At 40.8% G+C, this 21,132-nt stretch overlaps 1 protein-coding gene across 1 annotated transcript; it reads left to right on the top strand.

The window, feature by feature from the left end:
• Positions 1-2,812: 2,812 nt before the first annotated feature.
• has2 (hyaluronan synthase 2) lies at positions 2,813-20,043 on the top strand. Its single transcript, XM_050047142.1, has 4 exons — positions 2,813-3,542; positions 13,153-13,779; positions 15,566-15,667; positions 15,794-20,043. Exons 2-4 carry the CDS (start codon positions 13,153-13,155, stop codon positions 16,721-16,723), a joined length of 1,659 nt encoding a protein of 552 aa, XP_049903099.1. The 5' UTR covers positions 2,813-3,542; the 3' UTR covers positions 16,724-20,043.
• Positions 20,044-21,132: the final 1,089 nt, after the last annotated feature.

The raw sequence follows: 21,132 nt of genomic DNA, 5'->3' as shown, positions 1-21,132 counted from the left end.
GTTTACAAATGACATGTCCTGTTGATACTCTGACAAGCAGGAAAGAAAATGTCATACATTGTCTGGCTTGAGAAAAGGCGCTCATGGTTCACTTTAATGCAACTATCCCCCAAGTAGATAAAACTATTTCAGCTCTTCAACAAAGACCCCAAAAACTGCTTTGCCATGATACTATTTAAATGACAGTCCAACAACAGAAACCTTTAAGCAATCATTGAGGCCCTCACTTTGGAAGTTTCCCTTGATGCCAGTGACATCTCTGTTCTAACTCTACACTCTCTTCCAGGAAGCCTTTAGGTCTGCACGTGATTGTGTATTTCCTTGTTTAAATAAATACTTGAGTTAATGAGCTTGTACAAGAGCAAAGCGCAGCGGACTCATTTGGCTCCAAACAATATATGGCCCCTGTGACAGTAATGTCGCTCACTGGCTGGTACAGTCAGGGAGAGACCAATTGGAGCTTGGACGCTGTGTGTTTTTACTGCACCACACATAAACAATGCGAGTCTACAGGGGATTTCCTACCACAGGCCCCATTTCTATTCATCACTTCATCTCATACACGCTCATGTTCCGAACGTGATGTTTTACAAAAAGGATGCTTTTCATGTGAGTTTGGCTCTTTGAAAAACATTCCAGAGTTGGCACAGAAATGACATCATTAAGAGCAAAAACCTTTAGGCTCATGACATTATTCTTAAGATAAGTCAGTTTTATTTATTTATTTATTTATTTTATATTGCCTTAACAGACTATGTTTTATACAAGAACCTTAATTCAGATAAGAAAAACTTGCATCATACTCGCTTCATCTGATACTGATTCAGTTTAAAGCTAAATATATTAAAACTCAAATTTTATACATTTGCTTTACTACTCAGCCTGTGACACTAGTTGAATAACATCTAGGCTGGAGAAGCTTTCCAAAGTTTGGGAAAATAATGATGTGAGAAGACTGGTTTCTGGTGTGCATCGCACTACTGGAACTGCAAAATAAACTGAAGTTAGAGACATATATCCTTCTGAGGGACTTTTAAGTTTTACTTAATGTCTCTCTTGTGAAAGACATCTTGATCTCAATGAGGATTTCTAAATAAATATAGCGGGAGTGTTGTGTTAGATCATGGTTTATGTACAGATACCTGCAAATAAAGATGGGAGTGGACAATACCATCCAGAAATGAGAACAAGCAACTGTATACTGTACCTAGATATTTGTGGATCCACACATACGTCACTATCCTGTGATAACTGTGAATCTGCAAAATGTTAAAGAGACAGTGTGTAAGATTCAGGGGGATTTAGTGGCATCTAGTGGTGAAGATAGCAGATTGCAACCAGCTGAAACTTCAGGTTATGGAGAAATTTCAGCTGGTTGAAGCTGGTTATGGTGGCCAATGTGAAAATGCAAACATGTTGATGGCCTCATCTAGAGACAGTATTTGGTTTGTCCATTCTGGGCTACTGTAGAAACATGGCAGTGCAACATGGTGATCTCCACAGATGAGGACCTGATCTGTATATAGATAATAATGTCTCATTCTAAGGTAACGAAAACATATCACTGTTATTTTCAGGCAACTATACACCAAAGACAACATACTTATTATATTATATTCCATTTCTGTCAATATATCCCCCTAAATCCTACACTGAACATTTAATTTTATTTCAGGTTTGCAACAAAATATTTTCATACAGCTGGAAGACAGAATGGGGAACCTGACGTCTGCCTTTTCTGTCACTGATTTAGATTTTTTTGATTGGAGTGATTTCCTCTGCTGAACATGGTCTGTCATGTGACTTAACCTGTCTACACTAATTATATGATGCCTTACAACATACTGATCATGTGACCACTTGCCAGCATGTATAGGGACAGCGTAAAGTTGACCGTTTTGTACTTGCCCTGATGAAGGCCTTATAATAGCTACAACAGATAGACTTGGACATGGTTTTAACTATTATAACTAAATAGCCACGAGTCATTGAAGGCCTTTTAAGTAATTACCTTCTTGAGTGCCACATATAGGCTATCCAGATTATCTAAATATATAAAGACCAGATTTTCACTAGGCAGTAACAGTATGATATCCTTTTTTCTCCTAACTGCAGAGATTTCCATGAATAACAGAAGAGTTCCTGATGATGATGATTACTTCTTGTCTCATGGTGGTAGGTGGGACATGATTCCTGGTTTTGGTTGGATAATCCCTTTACATCGCCTTTCAGAGGAGCCACTGTACATCGCAGAGACCAGACTCTGGGTTCTGCAATGTGCAGCACTGCCTGCTGGTCAAAGGTGGGAACTGCGCTCCAGTGAATCAATGAAATGACTGAAATTCCATAACATCCAAGCCCCGGTCTGCACGTGCCTACAGTATGTGCGCTCCTGACGCAGATGACTGTCTGGATTGCTATTCTGCTTCCAGCTGTTCTCTCAGTGAGAAACTTCTCCTTGCATGAATATTTCTGATCATATTCATCATTTTTTATTGTCAGGCAATTTACACTGGCTCAATGTAAAGCCCAGTGCTAAACTCTGAGCATGTGCCAGTTTTCACACTATGTATATGGGTAATTAAAGACAAAACATGGAGGTTTAACAGCCTCTCAGGAACATGCTATAATCCTGCTCTGCGCTCAGGTTTGAATGGACAGCCTCCCTCTCTCTCTCTCTTTCTCTCCATGCTGTCGCTACCTCAGGAGTTTGAATGAGTGGGTCTCTCTCTCTCTTCGCTCCTCCTTATACCCCCCAAACCATCCCCTCTTATTAAAACAACACGCCAATCTGTTGTAGCCCGGTAAAAGGGGTTTGGGAGCCGAAGCAGCCATAAAGGAGGCTCCACACACACACACACAGTCGTCTGGAAGGAATTAGACATCAGCGGCAGAGAGACTTTTGGCCACTTCTCTGCGCTCTGTGTAACCTGGATGCTTGGGGAAACTATAGAAATACTTACACACCCCTTTAAGACAGCAAATACAAATGATTTGATTCATATTTGATTATTAGAGTCATAGCTGGAGGCTATTTTTTTTAAAATTGAGTGTCATTGACGGTGCCAGGGTTGATGGCGTTTTTGTAACTTTTAAAAACTTTTGAGAAATGAATGAAACTGTCAGAAGTTGATGGAGAAAAATATTTATCATTTTTGCATAGTCTACTCTTTATTTATACTTTTTTACATGAATGATGCCAAAGTTGACTGACATGATGTTTGTGTTTGTACACCTAAGAAGCATGCGGTGTGTAGTTATTAACTGCAGACAGACTGTTAGAAACTAGAGAAGACAAGCAGTCGTGATTTTTTTTGTTTGTTTGAGCATCCAACTGAGCAAACTTAAGAGGAACGTGCGTCTTATCTTTTTTCCTTCTCATTAATGAGGATCAGTGTCAGCGGATTCATGAGACTCATTACTAAACGAGTTTCCTTTGAAACTTTGTCGAGACTTTTTCTCCCTGTGGAGCGGTACCAGAGCCGCCGGAGCTGACCGCATCCTTCCTCAAGGGCGAACGAGAGGACGACAGCTGCTTCAAGGTAGGCGGTCAGTGATCATTTGGTCTGGTGAGTCTGCAGCTTGCTGACAGACAGTGATAAATGTTCCATCAGGAACCAGTCAGAAATAACTGTATTGTATTTATTTCTGGACATATTGATGCTCCACACTTTAGAACATATTTAGAATATATATGAGGTTTTTGTCATAATTATAGATGGTAAGGATGTTGTCCAATATTTAGGCTCAATAAAGGGCGTGATGCTTGAAGTTGGGGGACATGCCAGCTGTCACAAAAGTAGTGCTTTTTTTTCTTATGCGCCTTTATGGGTCGTGCGTAAAACGCGAATAGCATCCCTTACAGGTGTTAAGCTGAAAAGCAATTTCGTCTCTTTCTGCCATATATGTTAACTGCTGTATTAAAATCTTACTGTAAAATGAAGAAAATATGTGTCTCAAAAGTTTAATATGTCCTAACTGGCAGAGACAAATGCATTCCTCCTTGCCCGGCAGTGCCAGCTGTGGAAATGTGTCACACTTGTCCACCCAGATTAGACTTCTAATCATACAAAACCTCACCAGGTCTTTGCTGAGCCAGTCATCACCGTCAGCCTGAGAAAAAACTAATTTGATGACGTCACATTTACACGTCATTCTTTGAGGTTTGCGAGCCAATGGGAAGGCTGGATTTGGACACGTTCAGCGTGCCTCGTGGTCGGAGCGCGTAATTTGATACCAAATGTGAAAGACAGCTTTTTGCGCACACGTGAAAACTGAATGGCCTTTGCGTTTTAGATAATAGTTTAATAATTGTTCATATTAATGTGCTCTGAGTGGCTGGGTAGGGGAATCACAAAAGTATAGTTGCATGCAAACATCATGGGAAGCTTATGCAGGTGCCGCCTTAACACAGTGTAATTTGGACAAAATGTTTGCACATTTCTCGCCTAACTGTTGGCATTACAACTTCCCCAAACACCCACAACGTGCATTATGCACATATAAATGAATGCAAATGAACATCTGTCTCACCCCTTTGACATACTCTCCATCCACCTACCCTGATCTCTCTCTGTGTGCAGATACAACTAGTGGCTCATAAAAAAACCCACACAAGGAATGCCCATCTGCAAGCTGGATGTCTAAACATTCCTTCATAGATCTATAATGCGCAGTACAGAGTTTCTATCCTACACACGGAATCCTCTTTCTACTGACCTGGCTAGGTTTTCCTTTCATAATGCATTTTAGTGCTCACACAGTGCACGTTGGAACCACCGTGACATCCACCTGTAGGGAGTGATGAAGCATTTAATCCACTGTCAGTACAAATATATCAGCGTGAGAGTTCTCCACCCTCTCTATTGTGTAGGAACTTAAACTTGCTGGCTTTTCCTATCTGAAACACTGATACAGTTTACCCACCACATGTTCTTCATATTAGCTGCTTTTCTGCAGTGCATTTTTAAAAGAATATGTACTACTGCACCACTGGAGAAACTTACAGTAGCCACTAATAAGCATTTACTTTGTTTAAAATGCATCAATATGTATGACATACATTGTATTTCAAAATAATAGTTTAAGAACAGGAGTTCTTTGTATAATCAGTGCCCTCTGTCAATGCACACATGTATCTGGAGTAATACCAACATACTGTCCCTAATCTGAGCCCTCGAGGGAGCTCCTCTGCTGAGCATTTGGCTCAGTGTGCCACTGTGAGGGGGGCAATTCATGTCTGGTGCCTGTTAGTGGAACATTAAGCACTCAAAGAGAGATTTAATACGTATGTGCAGCAATGTGGGTAGTCCACAAAGGTTGCCTACTATAGCTGCTGATGCCAGAACAGGAAGAAAAGCAGCTTTTTTGCACTCTTCAATAGGTGACTCAGTCTATAGACTCATCAGTGCTACAGGATGTTCTTCCACACAGCGCACAGAGCAGTTTACTACTTAACAGAGGAAGGCATTCCATGGCTGGTCTCCATTAGGGCTCACAACACGTCTCACGTGCCATTACTGCTCACAGCATGGGTCTGTCAGTGTATAGGGCCTTGGGGCCGGCATGGTATAACTACTGAAGTTAAGCATAGAGTGCATAGTATATGTGCAGCCCCTCCCAACACATAACATCCACGGCACCACCACCTACCTCATCTATTCTGCATTAATGCCACAGTTTTTTTCCAGCTTCCCTTGGTAAAGTAGCAATGAAGCAGCATTACAGCCAGCCAGTAAAAGTGAAAATTTGGATGTCAGTGAGGTTCTGAGTTAGATTCCCACTACCTCATACTGAGTCACAGGGTCTCACAGGGAAGGCTGATGCCAGTGTTAATGCATAGGTCCAGGAGTTACGGTATACCATAAAGTAACCCAGGAGCTGTATAAAGCAAGCTGTGTTTGCAGCACAGCATTTATAGTTGGCTCCTGGACATTTTTATTTTGATCTTAGTGGCTATATTACTTATGGTACATCTTGTTGAAAAGATCAGACGACAAAAGTTCAGAAATTTAAAACTTCAATCACAGTCAAATCTTTTTCTTCCTTAATACCTCTGACTATTATTTCATTCAGCCATTCAGCCTGCCTCTGGGTTTCCGTCTCTTAAGTTATCTCTTAGCTGTGATAATAGAGTGCTTGAATAGAATTTTCTCCCATGTAGGGAGGAAGCCAGAAATTTTAGCACTGTTGATAACTGTCTGTTGTCAGATAAGAGAAAGTGTTGGATTAATGGATGACAGAAAATGGCTGGATTCAAAGAAAAGAAAAAAAAAAAACAATTTAAAACTTTTATGGCAGAAATGTTCTGGCCTTCAGAAGCAGGAGAAACCAAACAGGGGCTTTTGTGATATTTATTGTGAAAATTCCATATAAGAAAGAAACCAAATAAACAGCCTGATAGAGGAGCGGCATTCTCGACTGAGTCGCATCTGTAATTTGGCTGAAAATCTTGGAGCTTGTGGCAGGAGTCCAGTGCCTCAGCTGGCAGTGGACTGAGCCAAGTCCACCACCGTGCCTCGCAGTCTCCCCCCTCCTTCTTTTGGTGTCTGCCATGCCGCTCTCTCTCTTAATAACTCACTTCATTACAACCTACTTTCCCCTCATACAGTTCTCCTCCATCCCTTTCTGCTGCTCTTCCCTTTTCCATCTTTCTCTCTGTAGTATGGCTGCATCACTTCCTCCTGCTCATTCACAAAAAAGAGAGAGCTAGGGATGAGTCAAAGGGAGGACAACATGCCAAAATACCAAACAGCATAGTTTGGCTTCAAAATTGAGAATGGATGTACCATAGTGTTTTATTAAATAATGAGTTGCAGCTTCACTGCCCACCTTTACTTTTACATCAAATAAAACTGAAATGATGCAACACCAACTGCTGTGGTAAAGGAACAAGATGTTTGAGTAACACAAAACAGTCTGCTTGGATGTTGTAACCTTTGTGTCTTTGCCAGCCTTATCACACCTGATTCTAATAGCACACAGAAGGTGAGGATATAAAGAGACAGAGGAGGAGATGGGGAATGTAAAAGTCAACTCCCATGTTACGTTGTAACGCTGTACCTTTGCCAGTTGTGGCCCTGTCCACCTGATTCCAATCATGTAAGGAGCAGTGTGGCGTAAGCGCAGTGGGTGGTGTTACAGTTTAGCTCTGGTTCTTATAAAGACAACGCTCCCGCAACAACAGCGCACTCTGACCACATGGGGGGTTTATGGGAAGGAGAAGGACGAGGAGGAGAAAGGGGAGGAGTGAGGAGGGTTAGTGACTTCCTAGCGGCGCCTTTGAAAACTCTCATGACCTTTTGGTTCAGTTGGAGTTTGCAGTTTCATTCATACTGGGCTAAAGCAGTGAAGTACCCGTTTAACTGCAGCAATACAAGATGAGTAAAATTCAGATTTAGCTACACAGCTGTTTCTGATTTTACATCCATATTTTAAAAATACTCTATGTTTATAGCCTATTTCATATTTTTGCCATGTAATTCTGCATTCACATTATCTTTACAGACTCATCTGACTAAGATTTGATTGTTTAAAACAAATCTATCATGCATAAAGTTGACCCCGTTTTAGAAAGCAGCTACATGAAAGCAAGCCAGAAGTGTACAAGCCGGCCTTGAGTATGTCAAGTGCGTCTCGCCTATAAGTCGGCAGCCAACTCTGTCTTTTTCCCAGCCGCTCCCTCTCCTCTGCCTCATCATCTGCTTAGGAACATGTGAGCCTTTTCCTGCATCCTGCTAGAACTGTCACGAGGGCCATCTCCACATTTTAATGCCTTTAAAATGCTTCCTGGTCTTTTCCAGCCTTGCCCCTACACACACACACACACACACACACACACACACACACACACACACACAAACAAACTAATGCACACACAGGTCCCATATGTGCATTGCTTGTTCAGGTTCCAAACTATGTATCTTTCCATTTTTGCATGTGTGCGTTTTCTGTTGGCAGGACATCATGCGTTTGAGATTTCAAAGGTGTATATGACCTCAGCAGGTCTGTTTTTCTCATACTTTCGGATACAGTCCTGGTGATAACACAGATTTTGTCCAATATTTCTTTAATGGATCAACACTAAGACGCTTTAAGTAACCCATAAATATCGCTGACATATTCACAGTTGCCTGTATATATTGTAGATTGATAGAGATAATGTCACTGTCATAAGTAGCCCATTCTCAGTCTTATACTGTATCCATACCCAAAGTATACCAGCCACAGGTGTGAGCTGGCTCACTCTTCAGAGCAACATAAAATTTTTATATGTGAACAGCACTCATCTGGCCACAGCAGCTGATTTACGAATGTTACACTTCTAGTCAGTGACTGCTGAGTCACAATAAAGATGTAAGCTTTATGTTATCTCAGCTCCACACGGACCAGCAAGCTGTCTTTTTTGGCTCCGCTTTTAGATTTATACTGCCTGTGCAGAGCATACAGTAATCACACAAACACATTCACATATACTTACTGTATAAAGACACACACTCACACACACTCACACACAGTCTGGCGAGCGTTGTTAGATTTTACGTTCCATCACAGGCCTTGGAACTGGGACCCTGCTGACAGGGATTCCACTGCTCTCCTGAGAGTTTGCCAAACCATCTCTTCCTCTCTGCAGCGCACATACGCTCACACACATACATCCCTTCCTGTGCGCATGTATGCACGCTGGCTAAACACATGTACTGAACATATTATGCTTAGCTCACGCATTTGCACATATAGATACACGTGCACACAGGGCCAGCATTCAGCTGCAACGATGAGACAACATTTAAGCAGACAAACCACATATATTTCTGACATCTATCCACTGTTGCGTAACATACATAAGAGTTGTTACAGCATGTGGTGATTCTCATGTCTCTACTAAATCACTACTTATACGAAAGGACCTATATGGGTCACAGAGTTCCCCATGTTCCAGAAGTGCTGATATGCTTAATTCAATGCACTGTCAAACTTTTTACACACCCAGTTATACACGGATATTTAAAAGACTTGATAAAAGTTAGATGAATACCTGTTTTTATACCCATGAACGCTGTTGTATCCGTACTGGCTGAGGGCCATTATTACATACATTATTTTTACATAAATACATGGTGTTGAAAACTGTTTTTTGAGTTTGCACTGTCAGCCATGCTAGCAGTTCTATGGACAGCAATGCCGATCTCATGTTTGGATGGTTCACCACTGAAGTACAGAGAGAAATATCTTCACATCTATTGGACAGGTTGCCATAAAACCTTGTATGGACAATCATGGTCCTCAGAGGATGAATCAGGTTGACTTTGGTGGATGATCCCCTGACTTTACCTCTAGCAAGACTTGTTCAGAGTTTTGATTTATCCAGTATGATATCTCCTACATGTCTCTAACATGTTTGTCTGCATTTTCATGGTTCCCAGACAATGAACCCTACTGACTCTGGTGGTCCCGTGACATCCCCTCTGGCACTACCATGAGGTTCACATTTGTGGTAACCCCACCATGAGTCTTGGTCTTGTTTGTCAGTAACCACACAACTCAGTGCCAGCTATCCTTTACATATTGGACATATGTTTAATATAAATGCACAAATGATTGAAGTATGTATAAGTATAGTAAAGATTTCAGTAAGACATGTTAGAGGTATGGTAATATGGTATAATTGAGTTAAACAATAAACTGTGCATCACAGTACACAATGTACAGTTAACGTTTGCTCTGTGTAAAGGGTATGTGAAGGCCTATTCATATTTAATAGGGGTATAAGCTCGGATCATATAGCTCAAATGACTAAAACAGATCATATGTTTGAATCGTCTCCAGAAATGTTCCTGCTTCACAGTGAGCACAACAGTGGGAAGTACAATTATCAACATCTAACTTCTGTTACAGTTTGGAGGGTTTAATACATTTGTCAGTGATGTCTGGGCGCGTACTCATTTTCTCATCTAGCCTAGGTACTCACGCCAGTTACTATTAAACCATTGTTTTGACTGTTAAATCTCAGCAAGCCACGTAAAACTGTAATCTTATTTCAAACTGAGCCAAATGGAGTTTTCACCAGAGGACACAGACATCTCTTTCATTCATTCATCAGTTCATCTTTTTGCTAACCCACCATCTACTCTCTATCCATGCGAACCTTCATTTTTGTAAAATTACCTCTGAGACAGAGCCAGTGAGAATTTTACCCAAGAGACTGTTAATGACGTTAGAGTGGGACTGCAAAAGCATCCAACCCAAGGTCACTGTAGGGTTGGACACACACACAGAGGTAGTGATTGGGCTCTTTAGGTCAACTGTACCAAGATATAAAAACAAACAGGCATCATCCACATGTGCTAATGACACCTTCAGCTTGCTCTCACACGTCATATACTGACATGCGTAGATACACTCTCACATATGTCACTGACACCTTCTCTGTCACAGATGCTCTTGTGATTAGAGGCTTTATATCTCAGGGGCTGGGGCCAAGTTTGGATGACCATCATGACTGATAGTTTTTAGTCTGCAGTTAATAATCCTGCACTCTGAGCTAATTGTTAGTCTTGACCTTTGGATCATGTGCTCAGGGGTGTATGAGACGCTATGAAGAGCAAAGCATCTGAACAAGAGGTAATGTCTGAGCTGTGTGTTTTTGCACAGAATCACTGAATTTTACAAAACTGAGCACAAAGTTGATCTGCATCGAGAAAAGAGCAAAAACTTTACATCTGAGGATTATGACCTGAGTTGAATTAAAAAGTTTGGTTTTCTATTTTAACCACAAACCTTTAACCAGAGCAAGCGTTTCATCGTCACTAAAGTGCGGATCGTAAATAAACAAACTGTCAAAAAGCAGCAAACACAGTGTGGAGTTTACATGTTCTCCATGTGTCTGCAGTGGTTTCCTCCAAGTTCTCAGATTTCCTACAGTCCAAACATGTGCAGGTTGGGTGAAATGGAACCTGTAAATTCCCAGTATGTGTGAATGTGTCTGTCACGCCCTGGTCGTGAGGGTATATCAAACGATTTGCAATGACTTCCATCCCTTACACCAAATACCTTTTAACAATATAATCTATAACCCAAACACAATTCACAAATCATTAGGTATAGTTATGGTGAAATATGTCTTCTCCTAAGCAGTGGCTGAGTTCATATAAAGTTGATGCAGGGAGACAGGGTTAGAGAGTTTGTTCTGCACTACCTTATATAGTTGTAAAACATTAGACGCACACACTGTAGTGTGCAAACCAAAGGAGGTCTAAGGTGAAACGCACCCTCAGCTTAACGCAATTAAAAAATGCGTATTTTTTACAGACACACACTCCTCTCTCTTCCCTAGTGTAATAAGCTTTTATATGTGCATTTGTGTGTGTGTGTGTGTGTGTGTGTAGCGTGTGTCAGGGGTCTTGTAAATGAGCGGCTGACGTTAAGAGCCTTGCCACGTGCCAGAGGAGGCCTGCAACACTGGTTGTGGCCTTCTCATCCACCGATCAAATGAACAAGGCATTATGTCTGAGCCAAGGGGTGTGTGTGCATATTCCTCTCTCTCAGCTCGGCCTCTCTCTCTGCTTCTGCTGCTCTCAGTGTCTCTTGCTTTGTTCTTTCTTGCAGTCTTTCTAGATATCCGTCTTCTTTTCTGTTCAATGTCATCTGCTTTTACCCACTTTCCTGTCCTTCCTTTCATTCTCTCTGGCTCTGCCGTCCTCTGCCCCTCTTCACTTCTGTCTTTACAAGTCTTTCTCTTCTTCTCGCTGTCTGTTGCTCTCTCCCTCCCTCCATCTGTCTTGTGTGTTTAGGTGTGGTGTGAAAACCTCTTGCCAAGTCACAAACACTGCTGGGCTTTGTGTACTCTTCTTTTGATGACTTTATTGCTTGTTCTGATTTACATGTCTTGCTCGTCTTCACTAAACTTACATGCATAACTTACAGGTAATGATATATGATGATGACATATGCAAATAAATATGTACCACAAGGGGGCATCCTACTGACTCAATCACCAGAGAAGCAAACTTTGACCTCCATAATGTCAAAGGGTCAAACTCCTGTCAGTCCTTTTTTCGCTACGCTAAAAAAAGCATGTTTTTTATGATGTTTAAAGCAATACATCATACCCTTCCTCTGCTAACTGTGCATCTTTATCTTTGTATCTATTTGTTGTACTTTTTATGGGGAGACACAGAGGGGAAGAAGCACACGTGCAGCATTAGAAAATCTAAAAGGCTCTTGTCTTCTTCTTCCCACGGAGATATAAACAGATGACATCACAGGGTGGTCCGCTCTGCGTTGAGCCGAGCTGAGCCACGCTGAGTGGGTCTCCGCTGGTCTGCCAAACAGATGGCGGTAGCAACATAATGAGGGCTGGAAAGAAACTTCAGGATTCTGAGCAGAAGATTTTGTGCAGCGGGGTTCATGTCGCACACAGTTTAGACACAAAAGCAGGGAATGTTCCTCACTTGTCCCCACATAAAGACACACAGAATAATCCGTCATGGTCTGGGTCCTGAACATCTTTTTCAACCCTTTCTTTACAACACAAAAGAAAGAAAAAAAATCATAATAGTTTCTCCCAGGCATTTAGAGAGCACTTGGACATTTGGCAGGGGCAGCCAGCTTGTTGGTTAATTAGGTCAAGAAAACTTGTAATGTGCGCCCACCCACACTAAAGGAGAGTTGGAACAATCGGCTACTCACAACTGTCTGACATTTAGACAGGGATTTTGGGAAGGGGAAGAGGGAAGGAGAGGGGCAATGAGGGAGTAAAAAAAGGAGGAGAAAGTTTACTACTCTCTCTACCTGGGTTTGTTGTAATAAAACAAGGTTATGTGTGCCATAGAGATTAATGAAAAGCTGCGAATAAGCATTATTTTATATGTTGTATCTTAATAATGCTTAATACGTTTTATTGCTAGTATGGAAGTCAGTGTTTTTCAGGTACACCATGTGAAAAACTACTATACATATGTTAACATAAATGTTTTCTTTTTCATTTACCCTCTCCTAATCATAGGATGGTCATCTGATGTTTGTACAAAGTAAAACAGGAATAAAATTATTCATCCCATTGCATTAGGCATGTAATTGATGCACAAAAGTCCTACAGTTTTTGTACTCCATTGACTGAATGTAACCCTTTTCTCCACATTGTGTCCCCAGATGAGGTGTCAAAGAGTCCTCACCTACCTGCGGATATTTGGGACCACCATGTTTGGCGTGTCCCTCCTGGTGGGCATCTCCACAGCCTACATCATGGGCTACCAGTTCTTCACAACAGCCCGCAATCACCTATCCTTCGGCCTGTACGGTGCCATCTTGGTCATCCACCTCATCATCCAGAGTCTCTTTGCGCTTTTAGAACACCGAAACATGAGGCGGTCCTTAGAGACGCCAATCAAACTCAACAAATCCTTGGCGTTGTGCATTGCAGCGTATCAAGAGGACCCAAACTACCTGAGGAAATGCCTGGTGTCAGTGAAGAGGCTGACATACCCAGGGATCAAAGTGATCATGGTGATCGACGGGAACGCGGACGACGACTTGTACATGATGGAGATTTTTAAAGAGATCATGGGATGGGACAAGTCGGCCACATACGTGTGGCGGAGTAACTATCACAGCCGAGGGCCAGAGGAGACAGATGAGAGCTACGCTGAGAGCCTTCAGCAGGTCTCCAGGCTGGTGCTGAACAACAAGTGTGTGTGCATCATGCAGAAGTGGGGAGGGAAGAGAGAGGTCATGTATACAGCCTTCAAAGCACTGGGGAGGAGCATGGACTATGTGCAGGTAAGTCACTGACACTAGAAATGGTTGTTAATAAGGGGGTTTAAATAAGGGAAATAAAGGAATGGTGAAAGGATGGAAGGATGGATAGTGGACATGGCTAGATTGAATGCATAAAAACAAAAGAGAGACTAAGGGAAAGGGGGGAACAATAGTGTCAATGGTGCAAATTAGACACCATTACATAACAGATAAAATGGATGATGTACAAACACACACAGGTAAGACAAGGACAGCTGACATCAGTGTGAGCTGAAGATGGGATTGAAAGGGAAGAGAAAGAGAGATGGAGAAAGAGATGACTGGAGAGGGGAAGGGGGGGCTCTGCCAAACCAAACATGGGGTCCACAAAGAGTCTTTTGTGCTGCTTTTAGACGGACAGTGGCTGTGTGCATCGTGTTGTGAAGTGTAGCGTGAAGGAGGGCAGCAGTAGCTTATGTCTAAGTGTAATAACAGATCTGTTTCACAGAGCTGAGTGTTACATCATCTACATGAGTGGTATTCAGAGTCAAGACCCAAAACTGTTTTCAAAGAAAGGTCACATTGGTATGCATCTGTTTGCTGGTGAAAAACTTATCAACTAGGTTAGAGTTTAACTTGACTGAGACAGACCTGTTAAGGACACCTAAATTATTTATTTGGAAAAGCTAGTTCCCAAGGGTGTTTGGCTGGCCAATACAGTGTGTTAATGCCAATACTGTGTGGTGGTGGTGGTGTGGCTGAGAATATAAACAGGAGCTAAAAGCATTAATCACAATGCCAAGCTTGGAAACACACAAGCTAAAGAAGTACTGATTTTTATCCTGTATCCAGAAAAGAAATATAAAACCATGTAACTTAAATTGTTTGGCCAAAACACAAAGTGTAATCATGTCATATTTGGTCTGTAATATTCAGCTGGTGGTATTACTTAAAGACATGAGTAAAACTGAACAGAAACATTATTTCTCTAATAACATTTGGAACCATTCTAATGAGTTTGCATCACAAAAAGGGGACTTGAGGCTTAAACACCCTTTGAAATGATGCTGTCTAACACCTGCAGCTGGATACAGCTTGCCAGAAACCTCCTGTTTAACAGAGATTTCAAAAGAACTTACTGCAGCGATGCCAGAAATCATGCCAGTACTCTTCAACAAAGGAGGGACAGTGTTGTTTGCGGTTTTACTATCATCAGGCTCAGCCTGTAACAGATGTGTTTTGTTACTGGGGGATTGGGCTCTAGGTTTGTTTTCATCACCTGATTTTGTTAGGGAGGAAAATTACCATTTATAGAAGAAAATAGAGAGAGCTAAGAAAAGGGGTCATCAGAAAGATAGTGGGTAGTGATTTAGTTTTAAGCAGTTAATCTTGGTTGCAGGAGATCATCCACTGGTTACAATGAAGTCGATTCAGGGCAAGTCAGTTTTATTTCTGTAGCCTTTAATTGCAAATTTGCCTCAAGGGGCTTTACAATACAACACATGACACCCTCTATCCTTAGACCCTCGATTTGGTTAAGATAAAAAAACACGTGGCAATGTCTGGAGCTGAAAAATGAACCAATGCGGGAGTGTCAAAAACTGCAGTTCCCTGCATGGCACCTAGAAGCTGTCTCCAAAATGCAGAACTCAAATTTCCAAGTGGGAGTCCACAAACTAATGTGGGATGTCACAGTAACTACGTTCATGGGCAAAATGACTATGGGAAAAACTTGCCAAGATGTTTGTCTTTTTTAAGTGACGATAAAAGATGACCTTTGGCCCTATAACCCAGGTTAATCAGTGTTTATTTTGTGGCTTTTACTCAGGTGTGTGACTCTGACACTATGTTGGACCCAGCATCATCGGTGGAGATGGTGAAGGTTCTAGAAGAAGACCCCATGGTGGGAGGGGTTGGAGGAGATGTGCAGGTTGGTTACACAACTACGAATATTTTCTCATTCCTTGCATGTGATAAATTTTACAAACTGAATATTTCATATAGATTACATTTTCATGGTTAACCTCCAACTTTTCCTCCAACACTTCTTCCTTAGATCCTGAATAAATATGAGTCATGGATCTCCTTCCTGAGCAGCGTGCGGTACTGGATGGCCTTCAACATTGAGCGGGCTTGCCAGTCTTACTTTGGTTGTGTGCAGTGCATCAGTGGGCCTTTAGGAATGTACCGGAACTCTCTCCTTCACGAGTTCCTTGAGGACTGGTACAATCAGACTTTTATGGGATCCCACTGCAGTTTTGGGGATGACCGCCATCTCACGAACAGAGTTCTAAGCCTTGGGTATGCAACCAAATATACTGCTCGATCAAAGTGCCTCACCGAGACGCCAATTACATACCTGCGGTGGCTCAATCAACAAACTCGATGGAGTAAGTCATATTTCAGAGAATGGCTATACAACTCCATGTGGTTCCACAAACACCATCTATGGATGACTTATGAGGCTGTGATCACGGGCTTCTTCCCGTTTTTCCTCATCGCCACTGCAATCCAACTCTTCTACCAAGGAAGGCTCTGGAATATTCTGTTGTTTCTGCTCATTGTGCAGGCGGTGGCGCTGATCAAGGCCTCGTTTGCCAGCTGCCTCAGAGGTAACATTGTCATGGTGTTTATGTCGTTCTATTCCGTACTGTACATGTCAAGCCTGTTGCCAGCCAAAATGTTTGCAATAGCAACCATCAACAAGTCTGGATGGGGGACCTCTGGGAGGAAAACAATAGTAGTGAACTTCATTGGTCTGATTCCTATATCAGTTTGGTTCACCATTCTCTTCATTGGGATTATCTACACAGTAATCCTACAGACTAGAAAACCCTTTCCTGAATCAGAAAAGATTGTTCTGGTTATAGGAGCAGTCGTCTATGCCAGTTACTGGGTCATACTGTTGACATTGTATACAGTTCTTATAAATAAGTGTGGGAAGAGGAAGAAGGAAACACACTATGACATGGTGCTGGATGTATGACTTACTGTCATCATTTACCACTGAACTCTCTTATGGGTTGTTTTTCACTCACACCATGTTGTTATTATACAAATGTTTTGCAGATGCAGAGCAGCTCTGGAGGCAAAATTGGTTGAGTTCAACCAAAATGGGCAAAGAACCAGGGTTTTTTTCCAAACTTGAATGGCAAAAACATGGCAGTGGCTGCTTTTTTTTTTTTTTTCGGTTCATGCATGACCATAGTTATCACAATCTTGGAACATCAGCATGCTAGCTAATTAGCTTAACACATTTTTTTGATCTAACATGTTTAGCTAAAGGTCAGATACTGTAAACTAACTAGCTAAACTTCTGATAAGTCAGAATTGCATGGTTGAATATGATGCAGTTGGCAGCAAGAGTGCTAGGCTTTGTAATATTAGCTACCTCTTACCCATGTCACTTCCACTGGGCTCCAGTTTAACATTTGCAACCCAGCCAAAGAAACTGTGGATTTTTATCACAACCCGTTGGGGTTTAACTTGACCAGTAAGCAGTGGCACCGCCAAGGGGGTGGACCAAGGTATTACTCTGTGCACATTAGATAATTAATATAATTAACTGTTAAATAAGAAACCAATGCATATCAGTGTCCTTTTCTTTAACTCTCATACTGACATAGTTTTCAACAAGCCTTTAAACGTGAACAACATAATAGAATTTCTGAAATTCAGTTATTGCTTTTGGTTTTGGTGTGCCATGCCAAGATTTTCAGTGGTCCCATCTGGCCACCCCTATGAAATATTTCGCCATTGCCAGTGAGAATATTTTACCTCCAGAGCATCATTGTGTCTCCAAGAAATGTCATTACAGCCTGACTATAAGCAAATCTACATATTGTCCCACCAAGGGAAGCAAAAAACAAAAACAAAACACACCACATAGCTTCAAGTTGAAGTCAAACTAGCACCCTGCCATTCCAGGCTGTCTCCACTGTCAAGGATTACATTCTTAACTCCTAAAGGTCTTGAGAGAGACTGCTGCCATTACAATCTAGTTAGTGTAATTGTAATCTGAAAGTATCTGGATGGTCTCTGGATCTTGTGAAGAGGTGAGGTTAGCCACTTTACCATTAAAACCCTAAAATTAAGAAGTTAAATTGCATCAGTTTAAAGATTTAATGACACAACTTCAAAGTTCTTAGCTCTGAGGGCAAAGCATTGGTTTACCGTTCCGGTGTTTTAAGATCTCTTAGGAAGAGCTATGGTATCAATTTACAAAGAGTGAAAGGGTACAGAAAGGGCTTTAAAATTAAAAAAAAGCTGCTCTCTTTCTTCTGTTGCACTCATGTCATATGGGAAAGATACTTTCTCATAGTCTTCATACATTTATTAATGTATTTATCTGTTTCAACAGAGGAACTTTTGTGTAACATTTAACTCAATTCATAATTGCAACTCCTAAAGTTCAATGGCAGCGCACAGCTATTTGATGCAGGTTGTGTTTGTCCTTGACATTACAATTCTTGAAATGCAGTTTAAAATGAAACACATCGCTCACTTTGGTGCCTATACTGTATGTTGAATGTGAAAAGGTGAGGTATCCATAGAAGTATCCATTCATGCTATTAAGGGGCTGCAATTCCCCATAAATCCATTATGTTTGAATGTCTGGACACTTACAAGTTTTGTTATTCCCATATGACGTGAATGCAGTATTTTTTCTTGACGTTTACAAAGTGAAGAATCTCAAACTGATCACTGATTGGTAGATATAATCTCCTCCGGATCAGGTGACCAGGTGAACATGTGACCAGAAGAGAGATGGTGAATCATTGCTGCTGTGACTGTTTTATTTTTTACAGAAACAATGACTTTTGTTTTTCTTTTTTTTATTATGAATAGTGGGTGTATGTTGCAAAATGGTTTTAACACTATTTTTGTTAATGTATTTCTTTCTACCAAGTTGAACGATAACCACCAAGTAGACACGGTGGACGTGTTCCAGTCCAAAGATTTTGTTATTTTTTTGCCTTCCATATGCCCTTGTTCTCTTCCTTTCTTTCACATACTGTATTGAGAATAGTGTAGTGACATCCCTCCTATTCCTTGCTTCCTGCTTCCCTTATCTGCAAGGGAAGAAGCAAATGTAAGAGGAATACATTAAGCACCAAATGGGAGAAAAGTACTACCTGATAACAGGAATTTGAATAAGGGCACTTGATGGAAGGGAACAGCATTTTGGAATGAAACGAGTCCAGTGTTTGCTACAGACCAGGAGCAGACATGAGTTTATTACTTATGCACTTTTATGTCTGTCCTGTCGTCCAGCATGATGCTTGACGTAATTAAGATGAAATACCTCAGTGGTTCTCTTTGCATTGTATCAAGGCATAAGGATGCCGTCCAAAGACTGATGCATTCTGAAGGTCTCAAGTAATTTATGATCTGTTTGTGATATTAAATATAAAGGTGTCCTTTTTTATACGCAGTTCCTTATTAAGTCAAAGCTGGATTTCTCTGCCTTGTCGGCCTTTTGCTGTAGCCGTTTACTTCTTGTTACTTTGTATTTCGATGCATTTTATATGTAGACATTTTTATTCTATTTTTGCTTAGCTACCAAAGATTCTTTATTTTCACTCATGTTTTTATAAGAAAAATGGGAAAATGTATTTGTTGTGCTTTCAACTGTTCTGACAATGACTTGTATATCTGACCAAACAATGTGAAATTATGAGCTGGGGGGTTTGTCTGCAATAACAACAATAAAAATGCAATTTGTAGGGATAAGTTATTGATTTCAAGAGAAGTGATGAACCTGTGTTTTTGTACTTTGTACTTAGATAGAAAACCAGCATATTTATGTAAAAATATTCTGTGGTTTATAGGATTCTGTACTTAGCAAGATGTCCTCTGTTATATAAGACCCCTAATGTTCCATATGCCTACACTGCAAAAACAATAAGTACATTTAGAATTTTTTCTAATATATATAACATGTGAACATTATTGCTAGGCTTAAATTTTTTTGCAGTGTTGAAACACTAACCAACGGTATGTTGAGTCCATAATACAACAAACAATAAAGCCAATACAGACTGAAAACTTTAATCGATAACATTTGCACAAAATATAATTATCTGCAAATGATGTGTCGAAAAATTGTGAGGTGCCTTACTGAGCAATAACAAAAGAAAAACTGAGGGTCATTTTTATACACTTATAAAGACAGGTTTTATTCCGAGGTTTTATGAATGCGACCAACAATGAACTATGAGGTTGTTTTCATGCCAAACTAGTCATGGGCAGTGTTATCGTAAAGCACTTTTGTGTTGTGCCAAATAAAAACAAATATTGTTTCAATTTGCTGGTGTTGGAGTTTTTATCCAGATGTTCATTTATTCATATGATGGATCTTTGGTGTGGGGACATATAATCAATGATTGGTGTTACCAGGGGCCACTGGGTGATTTGAGTCAATGTATCCTCATGCAATTGTTCACATGATATCCTATGAAAATGCACACACAATGGTCCGCATGATATCCTACAAATAAGTGCCCTGGTCTTTCAACTTCAGACCCCCTGGTTGCACTGGGTTTGATCAAACCTTGGATTATGTCATAGTAGCGCTTAGGCTAGCTCCATTTGATCCAAAACCATCTAGCAGATCTTTCCGATGCCTCAATGGCACTCCTAATGACTGATCATTTCCAGGAGACTAAAGCCAACATAGTACTGGGAGCTCCACCTGTGGTAGCAACACTCCTTCATCAGGTCTTCATACTTGGACCTCTTCCTCCATCTGGTTTTGGAGTTGTCTTATTTGAAAGTTAAAGCAAGAAACTTCTCCATCTCATAAACATAGTAGCACAGTAAGAGCTCATGATGCAGGTGAAGGGTATCACACTGATAAAAACTTATCACAGCACTCAGAAAAAACTAACCAGTTTAAGGTAAGTTAACTGGAACAGGTTTTCTTGCAGCTACCACAGAGAAACCCAGATCTAGTTTGAAGATGTGTTGAAAATATATTTCTGCAACAGCTTAAACTAAAGCTATTTGTTTACCAAGAAGGTAACAATCAAAGAAATCAACATTTTCCATACACACTTTCATCCAATCACCATCTCTTTGACTCACAATTTGGACTGGAGAAAAGCTAAAACACTTAATGTGATCTTTTCTTTTCTTCTTTATTGAGATCAGCTTTTGTCAGTTTTGCCAGGACAATTACCTGAAGAGTAATACTTATATACATCTGCCACCTTAAAGGGAAATTTCGATTTATTTCAACCCGTCTCCTATCGTCCTAAATTTGTTTCAAGTGACTAGTGACATAGAAATAATAGTTAGCATGTTAGCCATTAGCCTAGATACAGCCGTAGCGTCAGACCTGTTAAAACGTAATTGAACGGGCATCCTTTCAAGTGCAAAGTTAGTCCACTAAAC

Source organism: Epinephelus moara, chromosome 6 (genome assembly GCF_006386435.1).
Source record: "Epinephelus moara isolate mb chromosome 6, YSFRI_EMoa_1.0, whole genome shotgun sequence".
In the NCBI taxonomy this organism is placed as follows: domain Eukaryota; kingdom Metazoa; phylum Chordata; class Actinopteri; order Perciformes; family Serranidae; genus Epinephelus; species Epinephelus moara.
Note: the sequence above shows the minus strand (reverse complement) of the source record. Positions and strands in the feature narration are given on the sequence as shown.